The sequence below is a fragment of the Psammomys obesus genome, unplaced genomic scaffold (assembly GCF_907164565.1).
Source record: "Psammomys obesus unplaced genomic scaffold, mPsaObe1.curated_primary_1811, whole genome shotgun sequence".
Lineage (NCBI taxonomy): Eukaryota > Metazoa > Chordata > Mammalia > Rodentia > Muridae > Psammomys > Psammomys obesus.
Window position 1 is genome coordinate 1,395,371 of NW_026592636.1, and position 14,515 is coordinate 1,409,885.

A 14,515-nucleotide genomic window follows, 5' to 3' on the forward strand; every position below is an offset into this window, starting at 1 on the left:
AGCTTGTTAGATTATCAGAAAAGCAGTGTTGGTGCCAAGATTTATATTCTTATCTATGAGTCAGGGCAAGATAAATGACAGTCCCTTCAGCTGAGCCTCTTGGAAGGTATGTGAGCACGTGGCAGAGGGTTTATTGTGATGAGTGTAGGCACCAGAGATTGGGGAGATGGCGGAACCTTTGGCAGTTGTATGGGACTGCAAATGGGGCCATTCACCAAGTGTACGTGTCAATGTACAGTACTGTGCTGCTGGGCAAGAAGCAATGTGACTGCTTCTGGGGGCTGGGGCCGTCAGAAGCAGGCTGATCTATCCAGGCAGCACGGGTTCTGAGGCTAGAAGTGCTGGAAAGCAAAGGCCTCTTCGAGGCAGAGCTCTCTCCCTCGCCCCCTTTTCATTCTCCATGTATTCTTTCTGTGTATTTTGTGTATGTTACGTATGTGGGAGGGCGAACTTACAGCATGGATTGTGTGAGTGGGGGTCAGAAGACAACTTTTGGGAATTGCTTTTCCTCTGCCATGTAGTCTCAGGGATCAAACTCAGGTTGTCAGATTTGGTGGCAGGTATCCTAACCTGTTGAGCAATTCTGCCAGCCCTGCTATGGCCCTTAATCCTGGTTTCACTGATGATGAACGTGTGTATGTGTGTGCGTCTGTGCATTTGGATATTGCATCCTCTTCACTGGCTCTCCATCTTAGCTTTTGAGATAGCATCTCTTGCTAAACTTGCAGCTGGCAGAGTTGGCTAGGCTGCTTGCCAGACAGCTCCAGGGGTGCTCTTGCCTGCTTCCTTTGTATTACTGGGATTGCAAGGCTTGTGCTACTGAGCCTGGCTTTTTTTTTTTTTTTTTTTTAACATTGGTGCTGGGAATTGAACTCAGGTCCTCATGCTTGCACAGTGAATACTTTACTGAGCCTTCTTCACTGCCCCTCTCCTCAGAAATTTTAAGGTGTCATTTTAAAATCTCTGATGTCTAAAAATTTTACAAGCTTGTTTTGTTTTGGAGGTGCAGGGGGAAGTGTTGAGGTAGGGGAGACACCTGAAGAGCTTGTCTATGAAGTGTCCCCAGAGGTACCATTCTAGGTCCTAGCGGTGGAGGGATGAATAGGGAGCTGCCTTCTACTTACGGGAGATGGGCAGTACACAGACAAAACATGCCTGCACAGTGAGCAGAGGGATTCAGAAGCTAAAGGAACAGGTCACGCTGGAGGGAAACCACTTGCCATTAGCTGGCCGCAGTCTGCTGAGGAGGGGACCGGACAAGAACATTGGCAAACTTGCTCAGAGCAGAGGAAGTAGTGGGTGCTACCAGGAAGGCTGAAAGCCATATAAAAATAAGGTGCAGGTTCCTGAGGTCTGGAGGAGCAGGGAGCAAGTGTCTGCTTCTGTCATGGTTGGGAAGGATATTAAATACTGAGCAAGGTCAGAGGTGGGAAGGCCAATGGGAAGAAGTGCAGGCTTAGGAAGGAGCCTAAACCCATTCTTTTCCCTTTCTGGAATCTGTCATGGGTGATCAGGTGCTGAGAAGGCTACAAAGTCAGTACTTGAGTCCTGGCGGGCTCTAGTTTTCTGGGAGGATCTGAGCCTCTCTCTTTTCCTCAGGACCTGATGTCTTCGAAATCCCAGCACAACATTCCCAAATCCAAGAGTCCCAATGGCAAGGCTGAAGCTCAAGGCCAATGGGGCCGCGCCTGGTAAGGAGCTCACCTGTTTTACTAGCTGGAGGGTAAAGTGGACTCTCAAAGGTCTCAGCCTCAGGGATGTTATGGACATAGAAAATAAATTATTATTTTAAAGACAAATGAAAGGTAAGCTGTTTCCCATTCCACAAAATAAAAGATTGGAAAGAAGAGCCTAGAAACCATTTTGGGCAAGCTGTCCTTTGTCTGAAGTGCTTGGTGCTAAAAATGGTCTCATTTCTGACTTCTTCTGTTGCTGCTTTTTTGTATTGAGAAATGTATGTGTATATCTCCTGAGATATCTTAAGGAGGGGATTTATAAGAACCCCATACTCATGGCCTGAAGGTAACTCGCTGTTTTCAGATGCTTATATTTTTTTTATGCAACTTGTCAACTGAAGGTAGGTGTGGGACTCTCCTCCGTCTTACCCTGCCAGGACTCCAGGCCATCCAGATGGCCTAAGGGTCATTTGGAGCCCTGCCACCAACCCAGGAGCCCTGGCTTGGTGTCATGTGCTCTCTGCCATTGAGCAATGTGAGTCCTTTGTGTGGTAAGTGTCCTCCCTGGGTGAGAACTCTGGGAGCTACTGGCCTTGAGGGTCGTGAGGAACCCTCTGCACTCATGTTCTGGTCTCTGGGTTTTTTTTGTTGGTGGTCACAGATAGGACACCTATCTGTGACACAGGAGCAGCATAAGTGATCTGCCTTGGCTGGAGGGATTTCTGAACTGATATCCTTTCCCACCAGGTTCTAACTGGTGTGAAGGAAAGTCCCACACTTGGGAGGACACCTTAGAGACCCCCATGTGGCCTGGGGGGAATTGGAGAGCATGTCAGAGACCCCTGTGGGGCTCAAGGAACAGAAGAGAGTCTCAGAGGGATGAAAGGATGTTGGTCTATATTTTGGTCTGTTTTATTGGGTTCTTATATCTCTATCTCCCATCCAACCTTTATTCCAGCCTAATCCCTCCTACCTCCCACTGCTAAGTAGGAGAGAAAGAAGATTAGAGGGGGAAGGGGTTGGGCATAGTTCTCCTTAGACTACTTCCTGCTTACTAGGGCTGTTGGGTTCCTAGGTGGCAAGTCCAATCTTCGTAGTCAGGATATTTCCAACTTCTTTTTCTTATCTCTTTGCTCTTTTCTTACGACCGTTTGACAAACCGTAAGAACAGCAGCAGGAGCAGAAGGGGAGGAAGTAGCAGACACCTTCTTCTTTGGAGCACTCGCAGCCCCTCTTGGGGCTCTGGCATTTATCCCCCCTGAAAAGTTCCCAGAATTCCAAACATAAACTATCCTCAGCTGGCAAAATCATGCCCCTACTAGAGCACGAGACACATAGTTAGCTGCTGTGGACAATCTGAAGCAGCCTGAGATCCCACACATATTCTCATAAGTTTTTTTTTTTTTTTTTTTTTTTAAGAAACCCAAATTCTCACTACAGAAGGAATGTCTTAGGTACCCCAGCCTGGCCTCAGACAGACAAAAGGGAATCTCAGAGTCCTGCGTGGGGCTTGAGGGATGGGAGTGGACAGAAGGGAGTGTGTAAGCCCCCTGTGGGCTTTGAGAACGGGAGGCTTCGTGGTGACTGTCCTCTGTCCTTCTCTCAGGGAAGTGGACTGGTTCTCTCTGGCCAGCGTTATCTTCTTGCTGCTGTTCGCACCATTTATTGTGTACTACTTCATCATGGCATGTGACCAGTACAGCTGCTCGCTGATCGCTCCTGTGCTGGACATGGCTACAGGCCATATTAGTCTGGCAGACATCTGGGCCAAGACACCACCTGTGACAGCTAAAGCTGCCCTACTGTACACCTTGTGGGTCAGCTTCCAGGTCAGTCCTCTGCCTTGGGGCCGGGCGCGGTGGATGGGGAAGGGGTCCCGCTGCCAGGGTCTTGTCTGGGATGCAGGCGTCTGACTCAGAGTGACCTCACATTCTCGGGATGCAACAGTCTCAGGAAGCATCTCTGTGTCACATTGTATCCTTCTTGGTTTCCAGCACCTGGCTGTAGCACAGCAGCATGCCCTACTGGGTGATGATTGCATGGGAGAGCATACAGTATCTGAGGGAGTCCCTATACACAGTTAGAATCTCTTTCACAGTAACCCCTGGGAGGCGGTGTCTTAGACTCTATGGCTTCTGCAGGTTGCCAGATAGTCCTAATCAGGGGTGTCTTTGCCTGTGATACAACCTCTCAGCCTGAAAACTAGGACGTTACCAGGGAGAATCAACCTTCACGGGTTAGATATTGGACACGATGTAAGCCTATAGCCAGGACAGGTTAGGGAACCACCTGGGAATCAGGTCACCTTGTTTTTTCCCAGGCAGAATTTTGCATTGATGCTTGTCTCTCCCAGGTTCCAAAGTTTTGTCCTCCAGGGTCCACCTCCTTTTCATTACCCTGGTCCTCTGGCTGAGAAGGATAGCATGAGTCATGATAGCTAAGGCACGGGAACAGCCCAGCTGTGCAGTAGAGGACAGGATCAGCAGCACATGGTCTGTGCATAAATAGAATGCCCTTAGACTGTAGAAAGGATGAGCTGTGGGGCAGGTGGGCCAGTGTTGGAAATGGCTACCAAGCAGAAGATGCCAAGACCAACTGGAGCAATTCCATTTATGTGAAATTCACAGGCCAGGAAGATTGGTGGCTGCCAGGGACTGCAGGAGAAGGATGAGAAGTGGTTGACTATGGGAATAGGGCTTTCCCCTTTTTAAATTAAAAAAAAAAAAAAAAAAAAAAAAAAAGGGCAGTGGGGTGGTGGGAATACACTTCAAGACAGGATTTCTTTGTATAGCCTTGACTGTCTTAGAGCTCATTTTATAGACCAGGCTGGCCTCGAACTCACAGAGATCCACTGGCCTCTGTCTCCCCAATGCTGGGATTAAAGGTGTGTGCCACCACTGCCTGACTTAAAAAAAATATTTTTTGATGATTTATTTATTTTATGTGTGTGAGTGTTTTTTTCTGCACATATGTATATGCACTGTGAGCTTACAGTACCCAGTGGAGGCCAGAAGAGGGCTTAGGATCCCCTGGAACTGGAGTTACAGACAGTTGTGAGCACCATGTGGGTGCTGGTGCTGAGAACTGAACCCATGTCCTCTGGATGAGCAGCGGTTGCTCTTACCGCCAAGTGCTCTCTTTCCATCATAGGGTTCCCTTTGGTAGTGTTCTAGGATCAGACTGCGGTGACAGTTGCCTGCTCTTGTGAACCTGTTACACGACTGAACCGTGATGTTGGAAGGGTGGGCTTGATGGGATGTGGTCACATCTCAGTGCTTTTATTATTTTTTTAAAAGACAGGCTTTGAAATCATTATTTGTTTTTATTTTATGTACACTGATATTTTGCCTGCATGTATATCAGTATGAAAACGTCAGAACTCTGGAGTTACAGTTGTGAGCTGCTGCTCAATCTGTAGATCTTTCCGCCTAAAATTCTGTTTCAGGCGTTGCTTTACTCCTGGCTTCCTGACGTCTGCCACAGATTTCTGCCAGGCTACATTGGAGGCATCCAGGAAGGTGCCATAACTCCAGCAGGTAACGCCTGGCCCGGCCGCTCTGTGTTCTGGAGCTGCCCTCACACGCCGATTCAGGTTAGGTGATCCAACGAGCGTGCTCTGTTTGATTCTCCCTCTGCAGGGGTTGTCAACAAGTATGAGGTGAATGGGCTGCAAGCCTGGCTCATTACCCACCTCCTCTGGTTTGTGAACGCTTACCTCCTCTCCTGGTTCTCCCCTACCATCATCTTTGACAACTGGATCCCACTGCTATGGTGTGCCAACATTCTGGGCTATCTTGTGTCCACATTCGCAATGATCAAGGGCTACCTGTTCCCGACCAGTGCCAAAGACTGGTAAGTTCCTTAGGAGCTGGTTGAGCTTAGAGTGGATACTTCCACCCAGGGCCGTCTGCTCCCTGGCATAGAACATTGGGAAACCCTGAGATTTGGGATCAGCCTTTTGGATGCTTGGATTTTCTTGCTTTAGGAAGAACTGTCAGAGGTAGCCAAGGCTGCCATGGGAGCAGTTAAACCAGAAGGACAACTTCTGGCTGAGGAGGAGGTAGATACTACCTTTTTCTTTGGATTATTTCTTGTGAAACAGTCTTAGTAAAGAATCCTGCTATCTCATCAGCTTTACCATAGCTGCTTTTCCGGGAGAGCTGCTGTTTGCTCACAGCATTCTCATGGAATCTTGGGGTTGGAGGTCAGCTGTCCAGATCCATCCTATCTGCCTGCCCAGCCATTTACTTATCTACCCATCCACTCATCTGACAATCCATCCATCCATCCATCTATCCACCCACTTATCCATTTGTTTACTCATTCTTCTCCCCATCCACCTCTCTGTCCATCTACCTATTTGCCCACCCACATATCCATCATCTACTCATTCTTCTATCCACCCACCCATTTCCCTTAAATCTGTCTACTCATCCACCTACATAACCACTCACCATCCACTGATGTAATCATCCATTCACCTACCACATGCCCACCCATACACCTCTCTACACATTCATCAACCTATCCACCAACCCTTCCATCCATCCATCCATCTACCTGCCATACACCCATCCATCCACTTCTCCATCTACCTACCTGCCTATCTACCCATCTACCCATCCACCTATCCACCTATCCGTCTACCCACCCCCACCCATGCACTCATCTCTCTATTTACCCATCCATCTACCTACTGTATACCCATCCATCCACCTGCTCACCCATTAACAGATAATTGGCGAGCTCTTCTCAAGTTCTTAATTTTGACCTCGGATGCAGATGAAAATGGAACATTGGCTGCTGGTTTTAGCTTTGGGGAACCAGCCTCAGGTGAGGATGCTGTGTGGCTTGTGCTACCCTGTGCTGCAGATGACTTCCCTGCTGCCTTTTGAGGCTCCCAGAGCTGTTGCTGCTTTTGTAGATATAGTTATGTTTGGTTCTTTCTATTTAGCCTGACTGTCGGAACTAGGCGGGAGAACCTAGCTAGCAATAATCCCTCTGCATGCACAGAAGGCTATACCTAGGAAGGGTATCTCAGCTCATTCTCGACCCCAATGTGGGATGAATGTCTGCTGTGGGGTCAAGTGACCAAGACCATGAGTGGTCACTGAACCTGTGGAATAGGGAGAAACATGGGCCCTGGAGCTTAGGCTGTGAGCACAGGCCACGTGCTACTTAATCCACGTGTCCCTGTGTTTCGTGTCTCTGCTGAGCACAGTGCGCTCTGAGTGAGAAGGAACGCAGATATGGGTCTGAGGGCGGGGGCCGCTGTGCTTTCTCTTGCGTGGACACTTTATGGTCATGGCTGCAGCCAGGCTGCTTCCTTCCCTTGCCAGCACCTGAACACTGGTGTCCACAGAGCTAGATGAGCCGCATGTGGAAGATATGCTAGCTGATTTAATGTGCCTTGGGAGGGTGGGGGATATGGCTTATGGGTTAAGAGAACTGGCTGCTCTTGGAGAGGACCTGGGTTCAATTCCTAGCACTCACATAGCAGCTCACAAGTGTCTGTATCTGTAACTCCAGATCCAGGGGATCCAATTCCCTCCTCTGGCCTCTGACGGCATGCACACACATGGTGCACAGACGAGCATGTGGGTAAAATACCCATACGCATATCTGAAACAAGTTTTGTTTTGTTTTTTTAATTTTTTAATTTTTTATTTTTTTGAGACAGGGTTTCTCTGTAGCCTTTGTAGGCCAGGCTGGTCTCAAACTCACAGTAATCTGCCTGTCTCTGTCTCCCGAGGGCTGGTATCAAAGGCGTGCGCCACCACACTTGGCTGCTCTGAAACAAATTTTTAATGTGTCTTCTGTTGATGTTTTTAAGCAAATTCACAGGCAATTTCTTCTACAACTATATGATGGGCATTGAGTTCAACCCCCGTATCGGAGAGTGGTTTGATTTCAAGCTTTTCTTCAATGGACGCCCGGGGATTGTGGCCTGGACCCTTATCAACCTGTCTTTTGCTGCCAAGCAGCAGGAGCTTTATGGGCATGTGACCAACTCCATGATTTTGGTCAATGTCTTGCAGGTAACTTAGTGTGCTTGCAGCAAGGGAGGGTGGACCACCACACCTGCTGGGTGGTGTTCCCAGCATGCCATCTTATTCAGAGCTGGGCCTCCCAGGTCACAGCGAGCACATTGTGAAAATCTACGGTTCCATAGGTGTCACTGCGCCAGCCTCCGGAGGGACAAGGCAGACACCACGCAGTCTGGCTGGTCCAGGGAGCACGCCCTTAGGCACCGCCCTCAGATGGCATCTCAGAGTTTCATGGACCTCTGTAACCAGCTAGAGAAGAGAGGGAGTAGGCGAGCCACAGACACAAGGAGTGGCCTTTGTAGTCCGTACAGAGGGAGAAGTTGAGACACAGAGGAAGGTCCTCTGTCCTGAGCAGACAGAACTAGGAAGCTTGTGGCCAGGTGGGGCCAAGGTGGAAGCCCTTTGGGAGGTTTCCAACCTTCTGTTAAAAGCAGTTATCACTCAGGAGGCTGGAGCAGGGTTGTTGTGAGTTCAGGACTATCTGGGAGTTACATGCTGCCTTTGAGAGCAGCCTGCATTGTGGGGTGAGACTCTATGTGGAGAACAGCAATGAGACTCGGGAGGTGATGGTTCTGTGGTGAACGTGCTTGCCCTGAAAGCATGAAAGCCAAAGCTCGGATTCCCAGAACCCGTGTAAGTGGTGGGTGGGCCTGGTGCAATAGTAGCCTCAGAAGGCAGAGGCGGGTAGATGATCCTCAGAGCAGGATGACCATCGAGACTAGCCGTATCAGTGAGTTCTGCATTTGATTGAGAATCCTTGCCGTAGTGAAGAAGGCCGAAGACTTCAACCTGTGGCCTCTATATGTACTCGCACATGTAGACACGTGCACCCACGTTTATGTGCCCACACACATGTACCACACACACGTGCAAAAGAAAAGAAAAACCCGAGTGCTAACAACAACAAAGCAGTGAGAGCAAATGCCGGGTGATGCTGGGATGTGGCCTGTGTCTGGTGGGTCCAGCAGGACTGCAGGGTGCCAAGGGAGAGTGACTGCAGATGAGGAGGCCATGAGCACAGCTCAGGCTGGCTGAATGTGTGCAGGGGTGGGGCCAGACTGTGGGGACAGGACTGGATGGGTGAAGTCCCGGCCTCATACCAGCTCTGGTCATTCGGACCTGTGGACCTGAGGAGCCAGTGATATGCCAGGACCATGGCCTCTGGGAGGAGTCTTCTCTGTGATCCTCCAGAAGCTGCTTCTGTGCTAGGGCATACAGATGGATGGAGAAGAGACCTGCTTTTTCACAGAGCACTGGGGTCCAGGCTCTGCAGGCCGGCTTCCTGACACAGCCAAGGCTCAGTAAGCTGGGACTGTGTGTAGGTGTTATAGGCAAATCCCAGTGTGCCTGTGTGAGGTGCCACTCCCTTTTTATAAGGGACCGTCTCAGGCAGGGTGCTCAATCTTTGCCTTATGCAACTGTGGCTAACACCATGGTGATGAGTCAGAAGTCTCTGGAAGATTCTCTTGCTATATCCCAGCCTTAGTCACAGCTTATGGCCCCGTGTAGGTTTCCTTGAGGTGGGAAGCGACAAGCAGGGTCTTTGCTTTTGCCCATCTCTGTGAATGGACCTTAGTCTCCTTGGACACCTCGTGTGTGTCATGGTGCTGAGGGGTAGCTGATGGGCCAAAGCTGTGACATTTCCCCTGTGGATGTCTATGTTGGTGTCTGCCATGGTACTCAGGGCCAACTTTCCAGAGACGGTCCTTGAGCCCTTCCATCCTGAGTCATGTCTGCTCTGAGCTCCACAGCTCATGTCACCTGTGGGAGCTACAGCTGGGAGCCCTTCCTTCTGATGGACAATAGCCCCCCTCCCCAGCCCTCTAATGTTCCCAGCCCCCCAGCAACTTAAGTTACTTCGAGTTCCAACTGCCCGTTCCCCATCCCTCCTCTGCATGGGCCTGTGGTGCTGACAGTGTTGGCTCCGTCTTACAGGCCATCTATGTGGTAGACTTCTTCTGGAATGAAACCTGGTACCTGAAGACCATTGATATCTGCCACGACCACTTTGGGTGGTACCTGGGCTGGGGAGATTGTGTGTGGCTGCCCTATCTCTACACACTGCAGGTGAGGAGCAAGGGTAGTGGGACACAGTGACCAGCCTCATGGGCACTGGCTATGTGGTCTCCAGTTGCTCCTGGATGACCTTGAGCAGACACACATGCTGGGCTTCCAAGGTGTTAGTCCTTGGCGATCACTGGACCAGTGTCTTCACCCAAGAGGGGAAAGCTTGTATCACAGATATCTTGTATCACAGATATCCTTGACCCATCATGGGATTTGGTTCCCGCTCCATCCATCCTACACTGAAAGTACCAAAAGGAGAAAGTGCATTTAACACACCGGGCATAGCCCAGCCTTGCCCTCCTTAACATATACATGGCCACGGCTCAGCAAAGTCATTCCACATACGGCTTGGAGGGCTGGCTGGCATTCACCTCCAGCAAGGCTGGCCTTCAGCTTGTGACCCTCCTGCCTCAGCCTGGATGCTGGAATTATAGACAGCCATCACACCTGTCTATACGCCTGTCTCACATGGAGGGCATCCTGAAACCTGGCCTTTGTGTCCCGAGGCACAGCTGTGTGGCTATGCAATGTATGTATACAGACATACTCTTCACTCTGTATTTGTATTTGGGGTCTCTCAAGCAGAATCAGCAGGAGGGGGATGGTAGTGGAGCTTGGTAGGTCTCAAGCTTTCAGTGGGGGCCTGAGAGCCCAGACAGGAGTGCTGTTGCAGTTCCGGTAGAAGACTGCCTCCTGGCGACACTCCCTTTTCCCAAGGGAGGTTGTTCTTAATGTAAGAGAACAGGCTCGCCCACACTGGGAATTAGCTGCTTTACTCAGTGCTTATCTAAATGTTAATCTCAGCTGAGAGATAACCTCAGGGGTTTTAAGAGTGTGTGCTTCGGAGCTGCGGTGGCGCACACCTTTAGCTCCAGTTCTTGTCGGGGCAAAGAGAAGCAGATGGATCTCTCTCTGAGTTCAAGGACAGCCTGGTCTACAGAGTGATGGCTTCACAGACCTTGTCTTAAAAAAAACAGAAACCAAAAGAGTATGTGCTATACCAAGAGGAGGGCCGAGTTCAGATCCCAACACCCAGAGAACAAACTGGGAAGCCCCATGCATGCCTGTAACCCTAACACAGACAGCCTTCTTAGCTTCTAACCTACCCAAGAAAACTTGAGCGCCAGGTTCAGGACAAGACCCAGCCCCAAAGGAGTAGGTGAAGAGTGACAAAGGCAGACAGCCAACACTTTTTTTTCCTCTGGTTGCTTCAAGAGTGCTCAGGTGCACATGCATGCACACACAAATAGGTGCACACAGGCTGGGCGCAGTGGTACATGCCTATAATCCCAGCACTCTTTGAGGAGGCAGAGGCAGGCAGCTCTCTGTGAGTTCGAGGTCAGCCTGGTCTACAATGTGAGTCCAGGACAGCCAAGGCTACACAGAGAAACCCTGTCTTGAAAAAATAACAAAACAAAAAACCAACCAACCGAACAAACAAATGTTAGTCTCATCCACACATTTGCGGTTGGCCAGATATGCGTACTGTGGTCTACCCAAGTTGATAAATAAAATCAGCTGTCATCACTGTATATTCAGATTATCTTTTCATGTGCTACGTGGTTTACTTTTGCATAACAGTATATGATTTACCAGCTCCAACCGCTGGTGATCCAGCATCAGTTTTTAGATCTTAGGATGATGCACACATGGCTATCTTCATGGCACACAGAAGAGGAAGCAGCTGCAGAGCGTAGTCAGTCAAGTGGCTCACAAAGCGGTCCAGCCTGTATCAGGGAGAGTGTTCAGGGGCCTGAGTGTATTCAGCCTGTTTTCCTCCTGCTTGCCTCTCCCCTCCTTATCTCTTCCTCTATCACTGAGCCACCTCTTCCTCCCTCTCTTCTTATCTTTTGAAACGAGGTCAGATGAGTTTCAGTTAATCATCCAAGCATGTCCTGAACTTGTAGCGAGTGCTGGGGTTACAGATGTGTGCCTCCATGTCTGGCCTCATGGATCTTACTCCACAGAAAAGGAAACCAATGTGACCTGTGTCTGGGGCTGGGCCAGGGTTTTCTTAGCCGTCACTGATGCTCCCTCTGCTCTGCGAGGGGGCCACCCCTTCACCTTTCTCCCCTACCTCCTCTTCCCACAGGGCCTGTACTTGGTGTACCACCCTGTGCAGCTTTCCACCCCCCACGCCCTGGGCACCCTGCTGCTCGGCCTGGTTGGTTACTACATCTTCCGGATGACCAACCATCAGAAGGACCTGTTCCGCAGGACAGATGGGCGTTGCCTCATTTGGGGCAAGAAGCCCAAGGCCATCGAGTGCTCTTACACATCAGCCGATGGGCAGAAGCACCACAGCAAGCTGTTGGTTTCAGGCTTCTGGGGTGTGGCTCGCCACTTCAACTATACCGGTGACCTGATGGGCAGCCTCGCCTACTGCCTGGCTTGTGGTGGCGGCCACCTCCTTCCCTACTTCTACATCATCTACATGACTATCCTGCTCATCCACCGCTGCCTCCGTGATGAACACCGATGTGCCAACAAGTATGGCCATGACTGGGAGCGCTACACAGCCGCCGTGCCCTACCGCCTGGTGCCGGGAATCTTCTGAGGGCCATCCTGGGAAGCACAGGGAGGCTCTGTTGATTGCGTGGAGTTGCACACATGGCATCCCACCTTTCCCATGCTTGGGCCTCAGTTTGCTCATCTGTTGAATGGAGAGCCTGGTGCCCCACAGTGTCCCCCTGGCAGCAGCTAGAGAGTAGAGTTCACATTGAGCCCCCAGCAGAATGACTTGTTTTCTCTGTTTAGCATCCTGAGGGCAGAGGACTTTCAAGTCTGTCTCTGTTGGGAGCCCACCATCTGTTCTGTGCAGATGGCTTAGGCTTACCAGATGTCTCCCAGGATTGGGCCCTCCTGGTAAAGGGGAGATAATGTTCTGCCATGTTCTTCCCTTCCTGTTCTGCCATGGTGGGCTGGGCCCCATTTTTGTCTGTGGCATGTGCAGTGTTGCTTGGCCAGCAGAGGGCCATTCAGAACAAAGGCTTTTGTTTAGGTTCTTGTTTTCACCCTAGGAATGCCAGGCAGGGATCTGGGATATCCAGAGCCGTTGCCCACTACACAGCCCCTGGCTAACCTGGTGCTTCTTGTTTACCCCTGACACTTGGTTCTGAGGTAAACAGACTCACTCAGACAACTGAGAAATGTATCACCAGCCAGTGGCCTCAGCCACACCTTCCTAACCGGGGTTCCGGTGGTGGGGAGGGAGCCATTCTCATTAGGGACACTGCCCCCCCCCCCCAAAAAAAAAAAACTCAGGGTATTCTGTAAAACTAGATAGGAACCTCTTAGCCTTGGAGATGATTGTTTATATTAAATCTGTCTTGTTGAATGAGTCACACTGTGCTGTCTCCTGAATGGGCCTCACCAGTGCCAGGGCTTGGGGTGGGGGTGGGAGTGAGGGGTGTTGCATGGTATAGACGAACCCCAGGGAGTGATAGAACCAGTGCATGGCTGCTGTCAAAGCTTCATATCCTACTTGGCATTGGGGTGAACTGTGCCCAACCCTCCATAATTCCTCCATTAGTCTAGAGCTTGGCTGGATCATTTGCTTGTTGGAAGTGAGCCCATTCCATCTGCCAGTGACAGGAAGCCAGTGTCCCCAAACAAACGGAGAAGCTATGTGTCTGGGCCTGTACTCCTAGTTTCTGGAGAACTGAAGATGAACGAGAGGTGAGTGGTGCCCGCAGCCCGGGCACAACTGGTCTGCTTCTGGTTAGAGCTGGTTGAACATTGACAGCTGCTCCTGGAGAGAGCCATGAATCCTGCTAGCCCGAGTTGGTGTTCTGTCCGGCATGTCTGAGAATGTGGACACAAGGGGTTTTAGGCACCTTCACCTCTCCCTTGAAAAAAGTCCTTTTGGGGGGACTGGGCTGTGGTGGCTGTAAACTCATACCAGGTCCCACTGTTCACATGCGAACTCTAGCTCTGCCTTCTGAAGGCTATACAGTTTACATAGGTGACCCTCTGTTGGCCTCACATCCTCATTTGTGCACTGGCTGAAGTTCAGTGTTCCAGTCTTCCTGCATTGCTGGAGGCAGACTTTCAAGCTCATTTGCTAAGAGGCCTGGGTTCCCGTGTTGGTAGAGCTTGTCAGTTGGCTCTGGTTCTAGTTTGTGTTAGCCTGGGAGCCCAGTAGTTTGGGCTTTGGAGCATAGTGCACTCAGACATGGCATTCGGTGACTGTGGGCCCGTGGGCCTGTCTGTCCCATCCTGCCACCAGCAGATGAATCCACTCTTTCCTCTCTGGAGTCAAGACAAGAGTGTGCAAGAGAGCCCAGGACTGTAGACTGGGTCAGCCTCTGCCACTCGCCAGCCACGGTTCTCAATGCAGCCTCAACCCAGGCTTTTCATGGATCTTCCAAGGTGGGGCCAGCTGAACTGTGCTCTGGGTGGAGCTGCCCCGACAGCCTGCTCAGCTCATCAGGCATCAGACAGACTAGACAGATTGAGTGTTGGAAGCCATGGGCACCTTCAGAGTGGCTGGAAGGGTCACTTGTCCTGGGTCTTTGGAGATAGAAACAAGCTCTACCCTGGTGTCTCCAAGACACCCCAAACCTGTTTTCTGACCGACCCTCAGAACCTAACTTCACAGTCAGTGCAACACACCTGTGTCCCTGAGAGAGCCCTTGGTTACAGGTACCTTATGTGACAACATTGGGGGATTCAGCCAAATGAGTCTAGGGGATGAGGGACTTGAAGTAACTTGCCCTGAACAAT

General features: G+C 50.5%; 1 protein-coding gene across 4 annotated transcripts in view; it reads left to right on the plus strand.

Annotated features, from left to right (window-relative positions):
* Dhcr7 (7-dehydrocholesterol reductase) overlaps positions 1–13,132 on the plus strand; it is an 18,987-nt gene extending 5,855 nt beyond the window's left edge. For all 4 annotated transcript variants that reach the window (XM_055614577.1, XM_055614579.1, XM_055614581.1 and 1 more), the window contains exons 3-9: positions 1,600–1,691; positions 3,283–3,505; positions 5,122–5,212; positions 5,315–5,528; positions 7,510–7,714; positions 9,659–9,790; positions 11,883–13,132. In XM_055614577.1, the coding sequence (XP_055470552.1) occupies positions 1,606–1,691; positions 3,283–3,505; positions 5,122–5,212; positions 5,315–5,528; positions 7,510–7,714; positions 9,659–9,790; positions 11,883–12,347 (1,416 nt within the window). In that variant the 5' untranslated portion in view covers positions 1,600–1,605 and the 3' untranslated portion in view covers positions 12,348–13,132. The remainder of the gene's footprint in view (positions 1–1,599; positions 1,692–3,282; positions 3,506–5,121; positions 5,213–5,314; positions 5,529–7,509; positions 7,715–9,658; positions 9,791–11,882) is intronic.
* Positions 13,133–14,515: the final 1,383 nt, after the last annotated feature.